General features: G+C 45.5%; 1 protein-coding gene across 1 annotated transcript in view; it reads left to right on the top strand.

Annotated features, from left to right (window-relative positions):
* The window catches only part of KDM2B (lysine (K)-specific demethylase 2B), a 119338-nt gene that overhangs the window by 100179 nt on the left and 2221 nt on the right, over nucleotides 1-16938 (top strand). The window contains exons 11-18 of the mRNA XM_009321187.1: nucleotides 1035-1259; nucleotides 4892-5035; nucleotides 9825-9911; nucleotides 10443-10712; nucleotides 11696-11734; nucleotides 13420-14093; nucleotides 15600-15763; nucleotides 16250-16411. Coding sequence (XP_009319462.1) covers nucleotides 1035-1259; nucleotides 4892-5035; nucleotides 9825-9911; nucleotides 10443-10712; nucleotides 11696-11734; nucleotides 13420-14093; nucleotides 15600-15763; nucleotides 16250-16411 — 1765 coding nt within the window. The remainder of the gene's footprint in view (nucleotides 1-1034; nucleotides 1260-4891; nucleotides 5036-9824; nucleotides 9912-10442; nucleotides 10713-11695; nucleotides 11735-13419; nucleotides 14094-15599; nucleotides 15764-16249; nucleotides 16412-16938) is intronic.

The raw sequence follows: 16938 nt of genomic DNA, 5'->3' as shown, positions 1-16938 counted from the left end.
GGTCTGTTGGTCATATGCTGAGATGTGCAGAAAGTGGAAAAATTGTATAAATACTATACCAGATGAGCTTTGCAAGTCCTATTATTATCATCTTTGTGGAGAAAGCTGTCAGTGGTAAGAATGAGCCAAGCCAATTCTTGCGTAATTAGCCCCATACAATTACATGGTATTTAGCGATGTTTGGCTTGAGCTCTAAGTTCTTGTGTATAACAGGGAGTTTCTGATGAGAACTTGAAATTTAGATATCCAGAGTGAATATGTTGCGGTTAACCCAATAATTTAAAATATTTTCATGCTCCTTTAGCTTCTGTCTTAAAGGTCATTGAAATCTAGACCTGGCATGCCCTTTCCAGCCTTTGCACAGCATCAGTTAGTGTTCCATTTTTGAGCACTTGCTAGTATTGGATATGAGGGGAGTTACTTTGGAAGGGTTTTGTAGTATTTGTGTTTTATTTCCTACTTTATCACTTGGCAGTAGTTCATACTCTCCTGTTCTTTTAGGGAGATTGCTGTGGCTTGAGCCATTGCTGCTGAGTGTTTCTCTGCTGTACCTAACCTCAAAATTACTTTCGCTGCCTGCTTGGATTCTTCCACTTTCAGCAGAGCAAAGTAGACCTTCTGGCTTCACCTGAGCACAATCCTAAGAGCTCCCTAGCCCAGACCTCAGCAATGGCACAGATCATCTCTTGATCTAAGCCAAGCAAGTCACTTGGGACTTGGTCCTGCATTGAGCTGTGCGTAAATTGATTCTCCCTGCCCTCCCGTTGAAGTGAGTTTGCTATAGGTTTGGGATCTCTCATTAATGCCTTGGTTTCTTTGTCTTTTTACAATGCATCTTTTCTTGAAAAGGAAATGGAACTCCTTTAGCTACAAGAGTGATCGTATGCATTTACTCAGTATTACCAATCTGTGTATAATTCTGATACATCTGTCGGTTTTACATCTAAGATGTATACAACTCCTGTCCAAGGAAGTTCTGTAGTGTAGATGGTAAGTGGGATGTGCGATTAACCTTGTGTGTCTGGCTTTTTCAGAACAGGGCAGTTGGACGGCCCAAAGGGAAACTGGGCACTGCTTCTGCAGTAAAGCTTGCAGCTAATCGGACAACTGCTGGAGCACGTCGGAGGAGGACGCGATGCCGCAAGTGCGAGGCGTGTCTGCGGACAGAGTGCGGCGAGTGTCACTTCTGCAAAGACATGAAGAAATTTGGGGGACCTGGCAGGATGAAACAGTCCTGCATTATGAGGCAGTGTATCGCAGTAAGTGTACCTGTTGCTACAGCTTGTTTGGAGATTTCTTTCCTGTATCTGTCTTCTGGTGACAAGGTGTGGAACTAAGAACTCTTGTCTCTAAAGCACATCAGGCAAAACAGTGTAATCCCTGCCCTCTCAGTTCAGATCTCTTCTTCCCATCAGTTTTCATCCCCTGCCTGCCCCAATCTTAAACCAGAATGCTCCTAAGACTTAGTAGCATGGCTTTCATTCTCAGTAATATAGAAGGTGGATGTGGAGATTATCAGTACACCAGAAATTGGCACTCAAATCTCACTGAAATTCTGCAATTTGGGGGAGAAGGTGAAAAGTAGGAAGTTCTGATTCAAAGGGAAAAGAGGCCCGTTTGGTTTGGATCTCTGAATTTCCTGAGAAAAGCTGCCTTGCAACTATCTTTACCATCTTAACTACTTAACCAGCTTAAGATATGGAGAAATCTTTGACTGGCATCCTCCAAGATTTTGGCGTTGGTGACCCCAGCCCCAGGCTACTTGAGACCTTAATTTCAATTTGTTTGCTATTACCTAGGCATATAGGATGGATCTGATCCAGATGAGCCAAAGAGCCATCAAGCCAAGGTCTTGTCTTCCTCAGGGACTGGAAATAGTTGCCAGGGGATGAGCATCAGAACAGGGCAAGCAGGCAGTCAGACTGTTTCCTGGGCTCCTGTGATATGTTGCTTAGAAGCTTCTTGAGTCATAAGTGATAACTTTGTTTTTAACAAATATTGACAGATTAATCTTCCATTAAGTTGTCCAAGCACCTTTTGAATCTGTTGCTTTCATATTGACTGTCTTGGAGCTTCTCCTCAGGTCTCATGTCCACAATGCCCCCATTTAAGGGTAAAAATTAGCTTTAGCTTTTCTCTTAATTCTTTGGAAGGTCTTGATTATGCTGTTAAGGGTTTGGTTTTCTGTTGGTTTTGGGTTGTTTTTTTTTTTAAGGAAAGGAATGTTGTTTATTCATCAGTGAAATATCACCCCATCTATACTGATTTCTCTCTAACTCTTGTTACAGTTCCTTTCACTTACACACACACACACACACCTAATTTTGATGAGGAAACTGAAGTAGAGGCATTAAATGAATTGGTCTGTCACTGATAAAAAAACTGATAAGCACTTAAGTTTTCCAGTAGTTGCTCCTGGTAGCTCACTCCATGTCCTGTTCTAAGCCATGCACTGTTCTTGACATAGAGGATTGGATTCAGCTCTGCTGGATCTTTCAGTAAAGTACATAGAATATCTACCTTTCTGCAGAGTGCTTTTGCAGCTCAAGTGTCTTTTCTTTGAACACTTGATTTCCTGGAGTGTGGCATGAATTGAACAGCATGGATGAAGAATTTATTATTCTCCAGGGGGAAGAAATAGTGAAATCGTGCTGCCTTTTTAGTGGAGGGATTAAATTAGGGCTGCAGTGTGCTTTCTTGTCCTGACTGATGAAGGAAACTTTCATACTAAGCTGTTTTTCTCTTGATACACAGGCTGAGCCTTTTGGAGATGAACTGGGTTCTCTTCTGGCTGAGCGTAGTCATCCTCTCATCCCCTTTCTTCTAATCAAGTATTTTTCTTCTTGGTATCTGCAGTTTTATTTCCAGGAGCTGTGGTTAGAGTACAGGACTTGGTAGCCAAGGTACTCTGATTCCTTGTCCCACCCTTGCATGCACTGAAGAAGACCTCTCTGCCCTTCGTAGGTTCCCACTGGTGTAAATAGCAGAGGGAGTATTACAAACTTTCTTAGAGCAGCAAAAGCACAGAAAGTTAACAAGTTGAACTGTTGTAACTTTTAATGGTGCTTTACATTTCTATAAGCAATCCTATTGTCTTTACTCTTGTTCATTACGTTCTGTAACAATTGCAGTAGTAATATATTGTGGTACCTATTCAACAGCTTCCAGCCAAAAAAAAAAACCCCAAAACACCAAAGCAAGGCTCTGTGGAAGTAATGATCCCTACAGTTCTGGGATTGTGCTTTCCTCTGGTTAATAACATTGACAATATTAACTAGACACAGACTTTCATTAAACTCAGAAGCCTTAAGAGAGCCTGTACTGCCGTTCGGAGAACAGGAAACTCCTCTGCATCACTAGTTCAATCAAGAAAGGAAGCAGGAGTGCCTGGGATACTTTATGCTGCATTGAACAGGTCTGAAGGGAGTGTGGGGGCTCTGTGCTGGGAGGACGTGTTGTGACAGCATTGCTGCTGTTCCAGCCCGTCAGTGGGACAGGGCTAGTTGGGGCTCAGAGGAGATTCCCTAGACACCCTTGCTCCCAGCAAGAAAAATTATACTGCTCCGGGGATGTTTGTTCTTGTGTGTGGATATAAATACTTGTCGTGTGGGAGATAGGACAAAACAAGTGGACGGAGCTCTTATGGCTCTGGACAACTTAGCTTTTCTCTGGTTTACCTGCTGGTGGAATGGGATCCTGGGGATTCCTATTTTGTGCTTGGAGGAAGGGTGGGAATTAAATAGCATTTGCAAAATGCTTTTAAAATGGAGCGTGGGTAAGTACTGGCATGAGAAGGCAGGAAAGTGTTGCCATAGCTAATGTATCATGTTAGTGTGGGGGGCAGCACACTGTACTCTGTAATGGCTTACTATAGCTAGGTTTTCCCCTATCTGAAACTTGCTGAAGAATGCAGTTTCTGCATAGATTTGGTTTGGTGTGCAATTATCCACTTATGGATTTTATTCACTCCATCTACAAGAGATCTTTGCCGTGAAAAGCCACAATAGTTAAGGACTTGCAACCTAATCGATTGCATTTCACATTATAGCCAGCTTCTTATGAGGATCTTCCTTTTCTTTCTTGTAATGAGGCTTATACCTTATTGCCACAAACCGGAAGTTTGTTCTTCATTAGCACAAAGGTGGCTTTTTAAGTAGACTGGTATTCAGTGCTTTGACACGGGTGACAGATGTGACATGCTGCAGTTCCCTTTCTGTCTCAGCAAAAGATGGGAAAAAAATCAGTGCGCTTCTCACTTGTGACACTTACAGGAGAAGAATTCTCTTTTTAAGTGTCTGTGCAGTGCTTTTTGCAATGCTCAGGTTGGGAGGAGGGCACTAGATAATAGATTGTCAGTCAGGAAGAGGTCTGTTCTTGGTTCTGTTGTGGGCTTGCTGTGAGACCTGGGTTGGGTCCCATAACATCTGTCTGCCCTGCTTGTGAAGTAGAGGAGCTGCCAAACTGCTAGTCAGATTGTGAAGCTTAATGGATGTGAATAGTGATGTTCTAGGTTGCTTCTTTTCCCTCCCGTTGTACGCTAGTGAAGTGACTTGCGTGCCAATGTCTGTGTCAGCTCACAGATTCAGAGGACCCACAAAAAAGCATTTTCATCCATCCCTGGGATGCCCCATGAATCTTATGTTGCTACAGGGAGGGCACTTTCATTCCATGAAACGTGTCCTGTGATGTTTGGTCTGGGTACCCAGCCCTGATTGTACCAGTTTTTCTTGCCTTTGTTGCTCTGCTGAGCTGGAGCCTTTAGCAGTTTGCACAATTAATCTCTATTTATCTCCTCTTTGAAATGAGGATACTGTAAATGCACATTGAGTTCTTCTGTTTCCATATGTCTTCCGTGTCCTGATCAAGACTACTTTCTCATATGTGTAAACAGCCGGTGTTGCCTCATACTGCCGTGTGTTTGGTGTGCGGAGAAGCTGGGAAAGAGGACACTGTGGAAGAGGAGGAGAGCAAGTTTAATCTCATGCTAATGGAATGCTCCATTTGTAATGAAATCATACACCCAGGATGCCTTAAGGTGAGTACAAGGATGTTGTACATGTTGGAAACAAAAACTGGATTCGTTATCACCTTAATGTAAAAGTAGTGCACGGAAATTGGAAAGCTTTCACATTTTCATCTTTGGAAACTTAAGTGAGCAAAGAGTTGGTGCGAGAAGCAGGGTGACAGCTGTGGCACACGCAGCCCTGATTGGCAGGCGGGGATCCTTTGATGTAACAGCATCCACTGTAAGCAGAAACTCTTGCTTTGGAAGCCTCCAAAATGTGTGTGCATGCAAATGTCTTGTGGTTTTTGTTTTGTTTTTCATTCTTTCTTTTTTGCCTCTTGTTTAAGGAAGTGAGTAGTTTCAGGTGGGATGGGAAACTCAAGAGGACAGAGAAATCTGCCTCTACTTTTGGATGAGTTAGTCACAATGCCCGTATCGGTAGCTCCTTCCTGTGTCCCACAAAGTACAAACGAGTAGTTTGCTGTTCGTGTTTGTCCAGGCACAGATGTGCCTTTCAGTGGCAGCTGGTTTTAAAGATGTTACGAGCAAATGTTGCAGTAGGAAGACTGCAACTCTAGAGAACAAACTGAGCGAGTTTCAGGCTGCTGGAGTGCTCACCCTTGGCTGACTTGAGTCCTGTGAGCAGCTATATTCTTTGCTGGTAACAAAAGTGTCGTTTGGGGCATATCATTGTATATTAGCATTTAGAAGCCTCCTTTCTCCAGAGCTGGTTTGTTTCAGCTGATCAGCCATTTCCTGTTGCTGATTTGTTTATGGTTAAAGTGATTTGCCAAAGCAAATGTATTCTGACACACCGTGCCCCAGAAAGCAGCTTTTGGCCCTTCTGGGATCTCTGGGAGGAGGGGTATGTTCCTTATGCAAGCCCGGGGTGATGCTCTCCTGGCCTTTTATTTTTCTTGCGCTGTACATAGTAGTGCACCAAGCTATGTGTGTGTCATTTATTAGAGCAGAAAGTAGGTAGCTGGCAAACCAGAACTGCGGCTGTCTCCCTGATTCATGAAATTGGTACTCACAGCTCCTGCCACAGATGGGCTCTGAAAGGGAGCTTTGCTTGCTTGGCTCTGTTTAAAACAAGGCTTTGGGGCCTGATGAAGCAAGAGAAGGAGCTGCTCGTTTTCAGGGGTACCTTGATTTTGACTTGTAGCTGCTGCTTTGCTATTCCAGTCCTTCCTGAAAGTGCCCAGCACTCCCCCATCTCTTGCTTTGCAGTGTCAGTGACACTTCATGGCTGAGTCCAGAGGACATGGTGGTTGTCTAGTGGCAGTTCAAGCATGGTTTCCTCTCTCCATACCACATTTGGGACTAGTTGCACAGGATGTGGGCCAGATCTGTGAAATCAAGCAAGTGCTGTTTGTTCTTTTATGCATGTGTGGTGTTCTGAATGCTGTTTTGGTAACTAGGAACAGTGTTGCTTTGGGTGATTCTGAAAATTAAGCAGTGGGAGATTTACAGTGTGCCTTGCGTGTCTTGTATTTTAATTTCTCAGTGCTTCTGTTGAGCTGGAATGGTGGGGTAACTGGTACTGTTTATTTACTGAGACAAAAGGGCACCAGTAGGGTTTCAGAATCATCTTGGAAGGTGAGATGAGACTATGCACCGGAGAACAGCAAAAGTAAAACGGAGCCTCTTCCTTGGTTCCCTCCTTGCTCTTTATTCCTGGGTTCCATGATTTTCTGCGAGACAAAAATCTGTTGCTATGTTTACATGTTGCTCGAGCCCTTGACATGGGCTTAAGCCCAGAGGATGGAGCCCATAAATAGTCCTTGTGGGAAGCACCTTTGAATGCAGATGCAGCCCCAGGGCAGCTGCTTCAGCTGTCCACCAAGAGGAAGTCCCTTCCTGTCCTACTCGGTAAATAGGCAGTAGTACATGTGAACTGTCAGTCATGTCCAATTAAATGTCTGGCAAGTGTACTTTTGGGGGAGACTGGAATAATCTGGATCAGTGAAGGGAAGAGTGTCCTTTCCTGGCTTATTCCCATGTGGAGTGAATTCCCTCCAAGATGCATCTCCAAAACTTGTGGAGTAGTTTGGCACATGCACTGGCTAATTTGTACTCCAGGGCAGATTGTTCCTGGTTTGAAGTCCATCCTCTTCCAGCTTCCTGATTTGGCTGTACATGTTTGTGGTGCATTTTCTCCATGAAAAACCAGTGTCAGAGGATGACCTCTCTGAGGAGATTAAGGGTAGCTCAGGTGCATCTGTGCTCTGACACACTTGCAGCCTTGAGGGGCTTCTGTGGGTGCTGCTAGCTGGAGGAGCCCTGGGTACCAGAGCACATCAGGTGCTTGTGTTGGAACCGCACTAAGGACAGCCAGCATGTTCCACGTACTGAGAAGTCTCATGGAAGGTTTCTGCCATGCTTCTTTCCTTGAAAATACAATACCAACACAAATGCTCATTTTGCTGAGGAGTTTCTTATGAAAACAATCTTGGCGAGCGTTTTGCAAGCACAGCGTTGTTTTCAGAGGGAGCTAGTGAGATTTTTGGAGGAATATTGCCTTTTCGTTGTTATAGAGTGTTGGAGTTGAACAGATACTGATGATTTTTTCTTGCTACATGTCAAACTGCTAGTAATGCTGGTTAGCATGTGTGAGTGAGTGCAGTATCTGATGCTGTTTCCTTAAGGAGAAGGGGTTCATTTTCCCTGGGAGGAGCCTGTTCTTTTTCATCTTAGATGGATACAGTGATAATGATGGAAAAGGTGAATATTTAGGTGCCTTGTCAGAACAGCAGAAGTACAAAGACGTCTTCCAGCACAGCTGCACTGCTGCCCACGTGTTCAGCCCAGATGTGTCTCGCTGCTTATGTTGTTTCAGTCTTGGCACTGCCAGAATTCATGGCTCTCACTCAGCCATGTCAGATCAGCATTCTGGGGTCTCCATATACCCTAACAAGAAGACTTCACAAGTAGCGTAGTCTCATGTTTAGACTTTCTGAATTGCTGACCTTGTGCTGCAGGTACGTTTCTGAAGATGCCTCATGCTGTGGCTCAGACACCCACCTGCTGTTTGTAGCAAACACTCGGAACTGGCTCCCACCCAGTCTGAAAGGCTTGGGACAGATTCAGTGGCAGGTTTGCGTGTGTCTAATTAGTTTGCTTACAGTTCCTCACATCTGTTCAGTTCCTTAAACTTCACAGAAGGGACAGAGCTGTAATGCTTTCCCTTCAGTAGCATTTGTTCTATATTCAGTGCGGGAAATAACTTGTTCCCAACTTGAGCTTGGGCCAGGAATTGTTCCCCTGAGGCAGAGATGTATACAATAACTCCTGGAGTACCTTACACCTACCATGGGAAAGAAGGTTCAAAGGCGCACAGTTGTGATAAAACCAGTATTTAAATTCTGCCCACTTCATTTACTCATTTATTAACTCCAGAAGCCTTGCTGAGAGAGACTGACGTGTCGTCACTCTCACTAGATGGTGAAACTAGAATGGTTGCTGTCTGGCTTGGGGACTTGAGGAAGCAGTTCCCCTAAAACCAGGGCTTGATCCTGCACAGCTAGTGCGCTGTTGCTGAGCTGGGAGGAGAGGAGGAAATGTTTCAGAAACGTGAAAAATCTGCAGATCTTTGCCCCTGCCTGTTTCAGCAGCAGTCTCCTGCTACTGTGCTGCTAATGCCAATGCCTAGCTATTTGTCTTGACAGTAGCGTGTTTTTGTTGTTTATAATAGTAATAAATTAATCTTTTTTTAGCCCAAGGCTTATTTCTGAATATATAACTAAACCCTTGAATGTGAATGTGCCATCAGTGAGCGTATGCGTTTGTGTGGAGGGTGTTTTTACCTTAGCTCTACTTTTCATCCTCATGCACAGAAATGCCTTTTCAGAAGCACTTATCTCCTGTTTGGGAAGTAACGCGGGCTCCTGTATGGAAATTCAGAAACCAGCAGCTTTTCAACTGCGTAGTGCAGGACTGTGCTTTTATTGTAGTGTAACAACACTGAGTGTGCGTCTTCTCTTTCACAAAGCAAAATGTCACAGTCTCTCAGAGGTAGTGAAGTAGTAAGCATTTCTCTTCCTTACACTAGCTGGGTAACTGTGGGTGTGAGAAACCTTAAAAATGCCTTCATGTGTCCAGTCTTCTGAATAAAAGTGCCTGTTCTCTAGCTGACTTGGCAACCATCATTTTTATTGGCACATGGGTTTGAGGGCTGGACGCATGGGACTGCTAGTTCTGATCCATAAAGAAAAATATTTTAAGGAACACTTGATTACAGTGCAGGGTAATTTGCTTCTAAAAATGCTGAATGGTATTAATGTATGTGAGAATGTGTGTATGGGAAAAAATTCCTCCCTATTAAAAGATCAGACTGTGCCTCACTCTGGGGGGGGCGGGTACACACAGGGATGGGACGGGACTGAGCTTTTCAAGTAAGTGGTGTGGGAGGACGTTTGGAGATGGTGTGATTACAGTCCTGGGTTTTGGTTTGGGTTGTTGGGGTGTTTTTTGTTGTTTTGGTTTTTTGCAAGAGCAGAATGTGCCCTGTGTTAATTGGGATTGTCACTGACCTTCATAAAAAGCCCCGACCTGAACCCTTTGTCAAATACGAATTTGGGCAGCATGCTTTCCTCCCCTGTTGACATCATCAGAAGGGTAATTGTGCAGGACCGAGGGCTTGCTCAGCACCAGCAGGATGGTGCAGCACCTGCGGTGATCTGGGTTTCTTTTCTGCAGCCATGGGGAGGGCAGCAGTCGATCAGAGAAAATTGAGCTGTACAGAATGCCTCTAAATGATCTACCTTTTGCAGATTTTTACAGCACGATTGTGAATTGAGTTGTGCCTTTCTTTCACCAGGTGAAGGAATCGGATGGTGTGGTTAACGATGAGCTGCCGAACTGCTGGGAGTGTCCAAAGTGCAACCACGCAGGGAAAACTGGAAAAGTGAGTTTAATGGGAATAAGTGGTGCTGGAACGAGATACAAAATCTCAAGCATTCCCTCTGGCTTGTAGATACAGTTTTGTCCAATACCAGCTTTTGATTTTGTGCTTAATTCAGTTGAGTTGAAGGAAATAAGCTGGTGGCTTTCTATTCTTTAATAATTTTTGTATTCTTGTTCTGTGTACCAACACTTCACCCAAAATCTGGGGAATATTTAGGTTAGTTCTGTGCACTGCTGCATGTTAATTTCTAAGATGAAAATACTTTAAAAAAAAAAAATAATCCAGAAGCAATTAGCAAAACCTGAAGTGTCTGTTGGAATTAGTGAAACATTTCTTTTCAAACTGAGACAGACACTGCAAGTGCATAGTTACAAAAATAACTTTATAAAGGTTGAAACTACTTTACTCTAACTCCTTGCTAATCATTTAGTCTGTTACAAAGTGATCAACCCACCAGTGTTGGAGGCAACTTAGATAAAGAGCTGAGAAAGGCATAAGATATAAAGTTTGTTTGTGTTTTGTGTCTCTTTGGCGTACAAGCAAAAGCGCGGACCAGGATTCAAATACGCATCAAATCTCCCAGGCTCATTGCTGAAGGAACAGAAAATGAACAGAGACAATAAGGAAGTAATAGATGCTGCAAAACGGAAAGGGGATTGTGAAGAAACTCCCAGGCGGAAATCGGAGGAACATTCCAAAAAGACTCAAGTTGACTCAATACTGAGGAGAAAGTCAGATGAAGTGCATCTGTGGAGGAAAAGGAAATTTGAGAAGCCCCAGGAACCCACTATGAGAAAGCGGGTATGACAAAACACTCTCTTCGTGTACTTACACAGATGCGCGTGGGCTGGTTGGGGCTGATGTCTCTTGCCTTCTGGCTTAAAATCCCAGATTGTTACAAAAGAAACTGCGATGTTTTACCTTCCTTTCTGAAAACTGCTAGTCTAACAGGACAGTAGTTTGAACAGCGACACTCGGGTTGACGTTCAGAGGCCGAAAACACTGGGCTATGGCTGTTGTTTTATTCAGAATACTAGAAAACCCACTTTAACTGAAAAGCCTTTACAAGATGCTTTATAGTAGGAACAAGGTGAAAATCAATTTTTAATGGAAACTTTTTAATCTTTATCCACTTGGTGGCGCATGGCAGCTTGTTTCGTGGCTGATTCAGGGATGTACAATACTCATAACCCATCAGAGGACCTTTAGAAATGACACCTTCTGTAGCCTGCAGAGAGGAGGAGCTGCTCACAACAGCGATGTAGACGGCTTTTCCCTGAATTTAACAGTCAGAGCTCTTGGGCCAGGCAGGGACGCTCTGAATTGTCTTGTGGATTGTGAAATATAATACTTGGGATATACAGAAATGCTGGTTTGTAGAGGTAGAAATGAGGACCTAGATTTAATGTGTCTCACGACTAAATGGCTGATGGCTTTAAAATCAATCCGTGGCTGGTTTTGTATTGCATGTGTAGTTCACGAGGTGTGGCAGTCAGTCTGCCCTGCGAGGCTTGACAGCGGGAATGCTACAATACAGTTAAATGTAGGGATTGGGGTTGCTTTGGTGGAATGAGAGCGCAAAATTCACGATACCAGTTTCTGCTTTCTGGCCATGCTTTCCTTTTCCCATCCCTATGGACTCACTGCAGTGTTTATGGATGGCTTGAATTGCTCCATGAAAGCCCCCCCGGTGCGTGAGGAAGGCACTGTGGATCACCAAACCTTCATCAGACAGCACAACAAATGTCATGTTTTGGGGTTTTTACTTTTCTTTCTTCCAACAGCTAAAACTTGGAAAAGAAGAGAAACTCTTCAGGAAGAAGGTACTTTGCCTTTTTAATAGATGTGTTCTCAATCCCTTTTAATCCCCTCTCCTCATGTGAGCTAGTTTCTCTATCAGTCATGTCCTTGTGTCACTGCAGGCATAATTTTTATTATCGCATTTACATCTTGAAATTACAGAGTCTCTCTCTCGTGGAAACCTTTACACTCCAGGATAGTTTAGCTGCAGCGTCTGGTTTTATAGTTTCTGTTTTGTTGTCCCATATTAAAATACAGCAGCAAGCTGTGTTTTGATGACTCAAGGAATAAAATTCTGTTTCTGTGCTGGTGTTTCACTCTTCCTGTGTGGTTGAATCTTGCCCCTGCCACACAGCCCCTTAGCAGTCTGTACCACAGCACATCCCTGGAGTCCCCTGCTTGACACCCCAGGGAGCCAGGGGCGACCTGGCACGCAAGTACTGGCTACCTCTCACAATCTGGCACGATAACAGAAGTCCGATACCTTTAAACTAAGTGCTCGTCAGTACCTTCTGTGAAGGGTGCCGCAGGCTGACAGTAGTCTGATGTTGTAACTTCTTTATTCTAACCCGTCATTAACTTACTGTGACCTCTCCCTTTATAATATGTTAATTTAAAGACAGGGTGATCAGCTTTCTCTGCTGTGCGCCACAGTCTGAAGCATAGGAGCACATCCACTGACTTGATCCAATTAGTTTATTGCGAAAGCATAGACCTTCTGATATAAAAAGTGTGTTCACAGCAGTTCACCTTTTCTTGCCAGTCCAGATCTCTTCTTATTAGAGCTATTTCATTTTAACAGTTGGTGGCTTCTTTCCTGCTTGTAGTGATCAGATTAGACTTGAAGTCTTCCCTGGTCTTAGTTTGTACGTCTCTTACGCTTCTATCTGGTGTGCATCAAAGAGATATTTGATTAACGCGAGCAACTGAAGTGCAGTTTGCTGTTATGAACAGTGACCGGGGCAGGGAAGAAGGTGCCAGCTAACCCCTGTCAGCTTGCGTTGCGTTGGAGGCCGTGTCAGCGCGAGGTCTCGTCAGGCTAACAGTGTGTCAGACCTGTCAGTCAGATTCCCCATTCTGCATGCACCGGAGGTGGGGGAAGCTTGAGAAGACAAGCAGAGTTTAGTAGGACGTAAAGGAGCGGCTAAAGTGTAATGAACCGAGGCTGCGAGTATCCAGCCATAAGGAGGGGCCACAACAGCACAGCCACAGTGCCAGTCGGCGATTGCAATTCAGGAGGTTTCAGAAATTGACCTTTTGGCCATTGGGCATGAATGCATGTCAGCCAGTGTTTAAAGTGGGTGCCCAGTGAATGTGTTCCAAGCCTGGTTTCTTCTGGCCTGCTGGGGAAAAAGCTGTCTATAGTGTGCTGCTTATCTTCTGTATGTAAATTGTCCACTGTGTAATGAGTAAGACCCTTAAATCCACAGGATTATGCATGGTGAATAAATGCATTTATCACTCTCTTGGAGTCTGGAGAGCCAATAGCTGGACTCCTCATCCATGATGGCACTTGAACTTGATACCTTTGGCTGGTGAATGTACCCTTGTGCTCAGATGGGTGGGGCCCAGTGCTGGCAGGCAGCCCGACTCCCCATCGCCCCCCCCCCCCAACCCGGGCAGGGCTGCCTGTGTGGAGCATCAGCATGTGAAGTATTGCTGAGTACCTTCTTGCTCAAATAGTCAGCCCTTGTCTCTTCCTTTTCAGCGGCGATCGTGGAAGGCTCCAGATGACCGAACTGCTATGATCAAACCCCTGCGGCGCCTCAAGCAGGAGCCAGAGGATGACCTGCCAGAAGCACCTCCCAGGTCCAAGGATAGTGACCAGTCGCGGTCCAGCTCTCCCACTGCAGGTCCCAGCACGGAGGGCACCGAGCCCCGGGACAAGAAGAAGTTCAAGATGAGGAGGAAAAGGCGGCTTCCTAATAAGGAACTGAGCAAGGAGCTCAGTAAGGAGCTCAACCAGGAGATCCAAAAAACCGAGAACAGCCTTGCCAATGAGAATCACCAACCCATCAAATCTGAACCTGAGAGCGAGAACGAGGAACCTAAGCGTGCTTTGAACAACAGCGAGAGACTCCATAGGTTCAGCAAAGGGTTAAATGGGACTCCCCGGGAGCTGAGGCACCAGCTCATCCCCAGCCTGCGAAGCACACCTCGGGGAATAACCCGGCCACCACCTTCGCTCTCTCCTCCCAAATGCATTCAGATGGAACGGCACGTTATCCGGCCACCTCCCATCAGCCCCCCTCCGGACTCGCTCCCCCTGGATGACGGGGCAGCCCACGTGATGCAGAGGGAAGTCTGGATGGCTGTCTTTAGCTACCTCAGTCATAGAGACTTGTGCATCTGTATGAGAGTTTGCAAGACCTGGAACAGATGGTAAGGAGGATGGGAAACCGAGCTAGGTCTAACGTGTTAGCGGGATGGACTTGAAAGAGAAGTGGGTGACAGAGGCACTAATGCCTCCTAAAAGAGGTGTGCAGGTCATCACTGAAGCTCTGTTGAGCCCAAGAAAGAAGGGGTGACCAGCAGTGTCTAGGGAAGTAGCGTGTCTTCCGGTGCTTTCTCAGAAACAGCAGTTCCCAGCATTTCTGATGGGAATTTTGTGTGTGTCTGCGTGTGTGTCTCAGCATCGGCGTCAGCCTGCCGGGGCTGTAATGCCTCAGAGCAGCCTGCTCTGTAGTTAGACGCCACAATGTTCTTGCCTGCTGGAACGGCCAGTCTAGGTCATGCTAAGTCTTGGTGTCATTCTGCCCCCAGGACTTGCTGACTGCTAGAGCAGTTGTTTGTTCAGCTCAGCTATTAAATATCTATTGAGATATAGCGAAGATCTCCCAGTGCCCTCGGTGTTCTCCTCAGAAGGTCTGTGCTGATTGTTTCCCTGTAGAGGGTATGTGGAGAGCGATCCCGTTCGCTGTGTTCTGTACCAGCAGAGCTGATGGAGGAATCCTTCGTTATCGTATTTACTCACAGCGTGCCTGTTCGGTGCCCAGGGTACCAGAGTGTGAACATTGACACAGCCAGTGACTGTACGGCAGCAGGAAGCATTAGTGGACAGACTTACATGTTTCACTGAACTTGCAGTAAAGTCTCTTGTTGGCTGTCATCTCGGATTCAACTGTAATGCGCGCACAGATGGGCGAATTGTAACAGAGCCTCCTTTCTAGCACAGTCTAGTAACAAACTTGGGGAAATGACAGAAAGGTTGAGAGGTTGATAATTCAGTGCAAGATGTGGTGTGTGGAGTGCCTCCTCCGTGGGCTTCTTGGTGTCACAGAAAGCTGGTAAATGCCTTTTCCACGTAAGTGCAGTATTTTCTAATGGAAAAATGAGAAAATGCAGAATCTTGCACACTGGTTAGGACTTCTTGCTTGTTGCCCTTAAAGAACCACAAAGAGAGCGGAAAAATGCGTAAGCCACGTAGATAGGAATAACACAAAAGCACAGAAGAGGAGAGGGGGGATCTGTTTTACAAAATTCACTGGTTTTAAGTAAGGAAAGCACAGGGGAAATCAGGACAGGAATGTTTAAAACCAGTCTTTATATTCGAAAGGTAAAGCAAGAAGGTGTGGCTTGTCTTGAGGCTAGAAAATGGATTTTAGTAAGTGCTGTGATGACTTAAAATGGGATCCGAAGTTGTTGACGCTTGTAGTTCTGTGGAAATAATTACCTGCTTTATTGCATGATATATTTGATGGAGAAACTTCGAACCTATGTAACTTTGTGTGGTGGTGTGCTTATCTTAGCGTCGCTCAGCCTTATTTTTGCTATTTTCAGTTAAATGCCGTAGTTTTCCCTACTGTTTAATGACACCTTTTAAAGTCTTGCAGAAATCAAAACAAGTGCCAAATTAAGTGCTGTTGGCTTTTTTTTCTTTTTGGGTAGGTGCTGTGACAAAAGATTATGGACCAAAATAGATTTAAACCATTGTAAATCCATCACTCCACTTATGCTTAGTGGCATTATTAGGAGACAGCCTGTAACCCTTGATCTTAGCTGGACAAATATATCTAAAAAGCAGCTGAGTTGGCTTATCAACAGACTGCCAGGTAAGTGATGTTTTCTGACCACTTCACTGACTTTAGCAAACCAGTTTGTATCTAAACTGCAGTCTCTGAGGAACGTCTGCAGGGAGCCGGGTATCCTAGGAGAGGAGTAGATAGGTAGGAGTGAAGCATTGGTGGGTTAAAATGGGCCCAAAATTAGTTACGCTGTGACTACTTGACGTGCTAGGTAAACTAATTTGAGGCAGGTCTTCGTCAACAGGTAAGGTTGCTGCGGGAAGTGCCTGTGCTGACGCGCTTAGCGGAGGGGGTGATGGGGGTCTGCTCTCACCCACAGTAATGAAGTTCCAGATGGTGGGAGAGATGGAGAGCTGGGCAGGAGGAGGCTTACGGGGTCCCTGCTTGCCCTGGAGTGCTGGGATTGTTCGTCAGAGCGGCATTGGGCTTCACCCGACCTGTGCGTGGTAGCAGAGATCACCGCGGATGTCTCGCTGGGTAGGCCACGTGCTCCAACTTCTTCTGTATCTGCAGGTCTTCGAGACCTGCTGTTATCAGGGTGCTCATGGATAGCAGTGTCGGCACTTTGTAGTTCCAGTTGTCCTTTGCTCCGAACTCTGGATGTGCAGTGGGCAGAAGGCCTGAAAGACGCACAAATGAGAGACCTCTTGTCGCCACCCACAGATAACCGGCCAGGTAACAGGCGGGAGGAGCACGCGGGAGACCTGTCCCAGCCGTTCTGTGGCACGTTCTGCTGCTAGTCCCCCTTGGAGGAAACGGGCAGAAACCCCCGCAGCTAGCACCGGCGGGGTTCTGGGCTTTGCTGACGCGCGAGGTGTTCAAAGTAGTGACTTGCAACACCTCCTCGCTGGAAGCCACTGGGTAACGAGTGATGTTCTCTGGCTGCTGAATAGTCATCTGAGCCACTGTGCTAGTTTTCTGTCTGACTTTCTTCTCTTCAGGCTGCAATGGGTGTACTTTAGAGAGTATGGAAACACTTTCTTCCAGTTCAGGGAAGGAGCAGTTCTGTGGGTCATGCCACATTCGCCCGGATATCAGCTCAGGTGAAATTTTGAGCAAATCAGATCTGCTTTCTGGCATGCACTGCACAGCCTACTGCTTATTCCCGACTTGTAATTCCGCTGGGCCCCTGCAGTTACTTTCATCCCTTTTTGTTTTGAAACCAGGAGGTGGCCTTGTCCACGTGCCTGTTCTAAAAATAG

The sequence above is a fragment of the Pygoscelis adeliae genome, unplaced genomic scaffold (genome assembly GCF_000699105.1).
Source record: "Pygoscelis adeliae isolate BGI_AS28 unplaced genomic scaffold, ASM69910v1 Scaffold93, whole genome shotgun sequence".
Classification (NCBI taxonomy): domain Eukaryota; kingdom Metazoa; phylum Chordata; class Aves; order Sphenisciformes; family Spheniscidae; genus Pygoscelis; species Pygoscelis adeliae.
The sequence above is the reverse complement of the archived record's forward strand: the minus strand, read 5'-3'. Positions and strand labels throughout refer to the sequence as shown.